Source organism: Oncorhynchus masou, chromosome 13 (genome assembly GCF_036934945.1).
Source record: "Oncorhynchus masou masou isolate Uvic2021 chromosome 13, UVic_Omas_1.1, whole genome shotgun sequence".
Lineage (NCBI taxonomy): Eukaryota > Metazoa > Chordata > Actinopteri > Salmoniformes > Salmonidae > Oncorhynchus > Oncorhynchus masou.
The window spans coordinates 82,512,150-82,519,922 of record NC_088224.1 but is presented as its reverse complement, the minus strand read 5'-3'; the positions used below and the strand labels follow the sequence as shown (position 1 = coordinate 82,519,922).

At 50.6% G+C, this 7,773-nt stretch overlaps 1 protein-coding gene across 1 annotated transcript; it reads left to right on the top strand.

Moving 5' to 3' along the window:
• Nucleotides 1–538: 538 nt before the first annotated feature.
• Nucleotides 539–1,324, top strand: LOC135551554 (low choriolytic enzyme-like). The gene has a single exon (XM_064982762.1). The coding sequence runs from the start codon at nucleotides 539–541 to the stop codon at nucleotides 1,322–1,324; it is 786 nt and encodes a 261-aa protein (XP_064838834.1).
• The last annotated feature ends 6,449 nt before the right edge of the window (nucleotides 1,325–7,773 follow it).

Below are 7,773 nucleotides of genomic sequence, written 5' to 3'. Positions count from 1 at the left end.
TGAGGTAATCTGATGCCCTTTATGGTTAATGTTATGATCAGACAGTGAGGTAATTTGATCCCCTTTATGGTTAATGTTATGATCAGACAGTGAGGTAATCTGTTGCCCTTTATGGTTAATGTTATGATCAGACAGTGAGGTAATCTGTTGCCCTTTATGGTTAATGTTATGATCAGACAGTGAGGTAATCTGATCCCCTTTATGGTTTATATTATGATCGTAGAATCTGATCCTGGATATGTGGATGTAATAGAGACGACTTATACCTCAAGAAATTGAAGTGTAATGTAATTTGACCCACAGAGATGAATTGTTGAAACAGTGGGTTGTGGAGTACTCCCTGTGGTTGTTTTTCCAAGACAGTGAGCATCATCCCCATCCGTTAATCCTACACAGTCACACCTATGGGACAGCTGTATATAAACTCAGCTCTGACAGAACACTGGCATCAAGCTTTGGTGAATGAGACATTTTAGGATCCTCCACAGGTAAAGCCAAGGACTCATCCATCCAAAGTAACTACATACTCTGACGAAAGATGGCCCACAGACCCACTCTTAGTCTGCTGCTGCTGCTGCTGCTGGGCCTATCGCAGGCCAGTGGAAATGAGGTCCACGATGAGCCGGACCATGTGTCCATCACTTCAGCGATCCTGGAGTCCAACAACGGAACCAATGAGCTGCTGCTGGAAGGAGACATTCTGGCTCCTAGAACCAGGAACGCCATGAAGTGCTTTAGCAGCCAGTACAGCTGTCTGTGGAAGAAGTCATCTGACGGCTTGGTGTATGTGCCTTACATCCTCAGCGCTGTATATTCCAGCTTGGAGGTAGAGACTATTGAGACGGCCATGAAGTATTTCCATGGCAAGACCTGCATCCGCTTCATTCCACGTAAGACACAGACTGCCTACCTGGACATTCAGAGCAGCGGCGGGTGTTTTGGTACCATGGGGACTGTTGGGGACAGGCAGACATTGTCTCTTGCACAGTTTGGCTGTGTTCAACATGGTATCATCCAGCATGAGCTGCTTCACTCCCTGGGCTTCCACCACGAGCACAACAGGAGTGACCGTGACCAGTATATCAGGATCAACTGGCAATACATCTATAACTACGCCGTCGAGAACTTCCAGAAGCAGGACACCAACAACCTGAACACTGCATACGACTACTCCTCTGTCATGCACTATGATAGAACCGCTTACACTAACGACTACGGAAAGGAAACCATCACTCCCATCCCAGACCCATCTGTGGCCATCGGACAGAGACAGGGCATGTCCGACATTGATGTCCTGAGGGTCAACAAGCTCTACCAATGCTAAGGGAAAGAGCGCCGTTGTTGAAAATGTGTGATTCTGGATATGCTGTCATGTGCTGACGTATTTTATTGTCAGAGGATTGTATGTTTGTGTTTATCCTTTTAATCACATTGGTAATAATAAAGCATGATTATGGTAAAAAAAGTGCATGAGTTTGATATTTATTAATAGGATATTTATCCATCTGATTGGGTACTGCAATTATTAACTGCAGCTCTTGGGGGTTGGGGTCTTAAGTAGAATTGTAACTGCGGAGTGGTCTAACATTCAGTCCTGTAAAACTAGCCATCTTAAAATGATCCTCATATTTTTCTGTCTTTAATGAAGTGGGGGGTGTGATGTTCACCTGGAGAGATGGGTTGATGAGGGAGGAGAGGCTCCAATACTTCCATGAACATGAACTGCATTAATATGACAGTACAACATGGGCAATACTTTTGAGATAATATTCTATGAGAGGAACAGGCAAGCAGAAGAAAATGTGATGTGCTGGTAGTCAGTTCCGGTGAGTTCCTGCCCAAGTCGAGCACTAAATATGGGAGACTTTACAGGCATCATGATACTTACAGTCGTGTGGTTAACCAACGCCTACACCGCATGGCCACTGGCCATTAATGACGCTGATCACATTAGTTTAGAGGAAAATAATGCTTCTTGGTCATTTCAAGCAAATCTACTTTGAAACAAAAATATGCATCTCCATGTCGGATATAGAGATGAAATGTATTCAATTTTGAGTTTGCATCCCATATTAAACTGTATATACATCACAGAAGACTGAAATATAACAAAACCGTTTGAAATAGAAATACAGAATTTGGGGTGGGTTTTTAATGAAGTAATGTTTATTAATTATGAAATTATGAAAAATATTAATAATATTCCACCCATGAGGTCACTAGAGGGCAATATGGTCATTTGACTACAGGAAAGGGCTACAGCAAATATGATATTTCTGAGATGATTACTGAAATATGATATTGCTGAGATGATTACTGAAATATGATATTTGAAAGGAAGGACACAGGGAGACATACAGCAGTTTGAAAATCCTTTTTTAAAGCCCTGTCCTCTGTGTTATTTGTCCATGCTGGACCAAATGTAAAGTCCTTCTGGTGATGGCATTCTTATTGCAGTAATCCATTACCTCGGTGTCTAATTGAGTTTCCAGTATCGCAGCATTAAATAAGGCTTCATACAGCAAGTGCAATAATGGAATGGTACATCAGCCGGCATAGAGAGTCAGTCCACGTCTCTGCTCCCGGACTGTGATCTATAGGCGTTGATGGGGAATTGATTAGCCAGTGTTTACTCTAACTCTAACCACATACCAGCAAGGGATGGGACACGGAGTGACTAACCTGTCATCAGAGATTCATTTCTGCAGAAGAAGAATCATTTTCCCCCTCTGGAAATGTATCATGCCCTTACAAGACCAATAGAATTTGAGATTCTGTGTGTCCTTCCCAAGGCTGAATCACTGAAAAGCAATCCCTCTGCACGTTTTACAAAACAAACAAGAAAAAATATCCATGGAGCTGATTTTCTTGTTGATCAAACCTAGATTTATTTACTTATTGTGTTTTGACTTTTGTATAGTTGTGGTCTAATCTTTCTGGAGCAGCTGTATGGCAGGGATTAGGCAATGATGGAAACTGCTATACCGTTGGTGATTGGATGACAGCAAATTCGTTTTGAAATAAACAACCCAATCCACCAGGGTACAGGGAATAACCATGGACTGGGGCTACCAGAAGATTATCACTGTCCAACAGAAACAAATAGACGTCATGTGACGCCTAAATTCAAAGACTGAATTAAACAGTGGCGACTCTGACACAGCCAAACTAGAGCCGCTTGGTTTTTTGTTGAAATGATGATGGCTGGCCATTGGCCACCAATATTTCAAAATGTTAGAAGAATGGTTTTACGGCTTTTCTGTGGATTCATGTGACCCCTCACAGTTACCACATGGGTGCCTACAGAAGCCCTAACATCCTCTGTCAAAGCCCTGAGCTCCCTCTGTGGATGGCTGCCATGTACTATGTTAGCAAGTTCTATGAGCAGCATTCCAATGACCGATGATACTAATAACATCGTCGGTGTGCATCATGTGATTTTAACCAATTTTCTACAAAACATAGAAACGCTCCATTGTCAATATCTATTGGTCTGACAAATCAAGTTGTTGGGGGAAAGGCAACCTGCATGTATTCCATTCCATTGTGAATGAGGCTGAGTCTCTGTGTTGATGCTGTGACCTTTCAGAGGCACGTCAAGGTGTTCACAGAGGGAGATATGGGTGAAGGTGACGTGATCTGCTGTGGACACAATGAGCATGCTGAACATGCGGGGCTGTTGGAGGAGAATTTATAAGATGCCCTGGTCCTTTTGGGTTGAGACCAAAGGAATGCGAGTCTAACTTCCCACCTCTCTCCCCTCCTTGTTTTGGGGTTTTGTTGTAGACCAAGCAAAAATATGCAAATATGAAATGCTAATTCATGTGTATGAAATATGAATGTCACCTTATGCAGAACTTCAAGAGAGCAGTAAGCATCTCACTCTCCTATTCATTATTCACTGTACAAATGACTTGAAAAGGAATCTGTCCTTTGTCAACAGGCCTTTGAGAGGAAAATGCATGGTTCATCTTCTAACATCTTCAACAAACTAAACAGATCAAATAATAAACTCTGCCCACAACTTGGGAGACACCTCCACACTGCTACAACAGTTAACTTTCATCCCCACTCATTGGAGGCTATCCAAGTTCTAAATGGAAATATATTTGCGTAGATGGTGAGAGGGGGGTATTCGAGTTAGCGATTGTGCTTCTTCTGATTAATGAGGCAAGCAGTCGTGATTAACGTGCATCTGATTGCACTGTCAGTCTACTAAATGGACAGAACCTCTCTGCTCACCCCTCCACCATCAGAGTCCAAATGGCCGGCTGTGGAGATATGCCTGTCCATCTCCAGCACTTAGTCATCCTAACAACCCCCATAGTCTGCATTAAATCAGCCCTGGCCCAAGAAGAGATGAGACCCCATGGGACAGAGGCCCAGGATGAGATGAGACGCACACAGGAGGAGATGAGATGCACACGGGATGAAGGCCTAGGAAGAGATGAGACGCACACGGGATGAAGGCCCAGGAAGAGATGAGACCCCATGGACAGAGGCCTAGGAAGAGATGAGATGCACACGGGATGAAGGCCCAGGAGGAGATGAGATGCACACGGGACGAAGGCCAAGGAAGAGATGAGATGCACACGGGATGAAGGCCCAGGAGGAGATGAGATGCACACGGGATGAAGGCCCAGGAGGAGATGAGATGCACACGGGACGAAGGCCCAGGAAGAGATGAGACCCCATGGACAGAGGCCTAGGAAGAGATGAGACGCACACGGGGGATGAAGGCCCAGGAGGAGATGAGATGCACACGGGACGAAGGCCCAGGAGGAGATGAGATGCACACGGGATGAAGGCCCAGGAGGAGATGAGATGCACACGGGATGAAGGCCCAGGAGGAGATGAGATGCACACGGGACGAAGGCCCAGGAAGAGATGAGACCCCATGGACAGAGGCCTAGGAAGAGATGAGACGCACACGGGGGATGAAGGCCCATGAGGAGATGAGATGCACACGGGACGAAGGCCCAGGAGGAGATGAGATGCATACGGGACGAAGGCCCAGGAGGAGATGAGATGCACACGGGATGAAGGCCCCGGAGGAGATGAGATGCACACGGGACGAAGGCCCAGGAAGAGATGAGACCCCATGGACAGAGGCCTAGGAAGAGATGAGACGCCCACGGGGGATGAAGTCCCAGGAGGAGATGAGATGCACACGGGACGAAGGCCCAGGAGGAGATGAGATGCACACGGGATGAAGGCCCAGGAGGAGATGAGATGCACAAGGGATGAAGGCCCAGGAGGAGATGAGATGCACACCGGACGAAGGCCCAGGAAGAGATGAGACCCCATGGACAGAGGCCTAGGAAGAGATGAGACCCACACAGGGGATGAAGGCCCAGGAGGAGATGAGATGCACACGGGACGAAGGCCCAGGAGGAGATGAGATGCACACGGGATGAAGGCCCAGGAAGAGATGAGACGCACACGGGGGATGAAGGCCTAGGAGGAGATGAGATGCACACGGGATGAAAGCCCAGGAGGAGATGAGACGCACACGGGGGATGAAGGCCCAGGAGGAGATGAGATGCACACGGGACGAAGGCCGAGGAAGAGATGAGACCCCATGGACAGAGGCCTAGGAAGAGATGAGACGCACACGGGGGATGAAGGCCCAGGAGGAGATGAGATGCACACGGGACGAAGGCCCAGGACGAGATGAGATGCACACGGGACGAAGGCCCAGGAGGAGATGAGATGCACACGGGATGAAGGCCCAGGAGGAGATGAGATGCACACGGGACGAAGGCCCAGGAAGAGATGAGACCCCATGGACAGAGGCCTAGGAAGAGATGAGACGCACACGGGGGATGAAGGCCCAGGAGGAGATGAGATGCACACGGGACGAAGGCCCAGGACGAGATGAGATGCACACGGGACGAAGGCCCAGGAGGAGATGAGATGCACACGGGATGAAGGCCCAGGAGGAGATGAGATGCACACGGGACGAAGGCCCAGGAAGAGATGAGACCCCATGGACAGAGGCCTAGGAAGAGATGAGACGCACACGGGGGATGAAGGCCCAGGAGGAGATGAGATGCACACGGGACGAAGGCCCAGGACGAGATGAGATGCACACGGGACGAAGGCCCAGGAGGAGATGAGATGCACACGGGATGAAGGCCCAGGAGGAGATGAGATGCACACGGGACGAAGGCCCAGGAGGAGATGAGATGCACACGGGATGAAGGCCCAGGAGGAGATGAGATGCACACGGGACGAAGGCCCAGGAAGAGATGAGACCCCATGGACAGAGGCCTAGGAAGAGATGAGACGCACACGGGGGATGAAGGCCCAGGAGGAGATGAGATGCACACGGGACGAAGGCCCAGGAGGAGATGAGATGCACACGGGATGAAGGCCCAGGAGGAGATGAGATGCACACGGGATGAAGGCCCAGGAGGAGATGAGATGCACACGGGACGAAGGCCCAGGAGGAGATGAGATGCACACGGGATGAAGGCCCAGGAGGAGATGAGATGCACACGGGACGAAGGCCCAGGAAGAGATGAGACCCCATGGACAGAGGCCTAGGAAGAGATGAGACGCACACGGGGGATGAAGGCCCAGGAGGAGATGAGATGCACACGGGACGAAGGCCCAGGAGGAGATGAGATGCACACGGGACGAAGGCCCAGGAGGAGATGAGATGCACACGGGGGATGAAGGCCCAGGAGGAGATGAGATGCACACGGGATGAAGGCCCAGGAGGAGATGAGATGCACACGGGATGAAGGCCCAGGAGGAGATGAGATGCACACGGGATGAAGGCCCAGGAGGAGATGAGATGCACACGGGACGAAGGCCCAGGAGGAGATGAGATGCACACGGGATGAAGGCCCAGGAGGAGATGAGATGCACACGGGACGAAGGCCCAGGAAGAGATGAGACCCCATGGACAGAGGCCTAGGAAGAGATGAGACGCACACGGGGGATGAAGGCCCAGGAGGAGATGAGATGCACACGGGACGAAGGCCCAGGAGGAGATGAGATGCACACGGGACGAAGGCCCAGGAGGAGATGAGATGCACACGGGGGATGAAGGCCCAGGAGGAGATGAGATGCACACGGGATGAAGGCCCAGGAGGAGATGAGATGCACACGGGATGAAGGCCCAGGAGGAGATGAGATGCACACGGGACGAAGGCCCAGGAGGAGATGAGATGCACACGGGATGAAGGCCCAGGAGGAGATGAGATGCACACGGGACGAAGGCCCAGGAAGAGATGAGACCCCATGGACAGAGGCCTAGGAAGAGATGAGACGCACACGGGGGATGAAGGCCCAGGAGGAGATGAGATGCACACGGGACGAAGGCCCAGGAGGAGATGAGATGCACACGGGACGAAGGCCCAGGAGGAGATGAGACGCACACGGGATGAAGGCCCAGGAGGAGATGAGACGCACACGGGACGGAGGCCCAGGAGGAGATGAGACGCACACGGGACGGAGGCCCAGGAGGAGATGAGACGCACACGGGACGGAGGCCCAGGAGGAGATGAGACGCACACGGGACGGAGGCCCAGGAGGAGATGAGACGCACACGGGACGGAGGCCCAGGAGGAGATGAGACGCACACGGGACGGAGGCCCAGGAGGAGATGAGACGCACACGGGACGGAGGCCCAGGAGGAGATGAGACGCACACGGGACGGAGGCCCAGGAGGAGATGAGACGCACACGGGACGGAGGCCCAGGAGGAGATGAGACGCACACGGGACGGAGGCCCAGGAGGAGATGAGACGCACACGGGACGGAG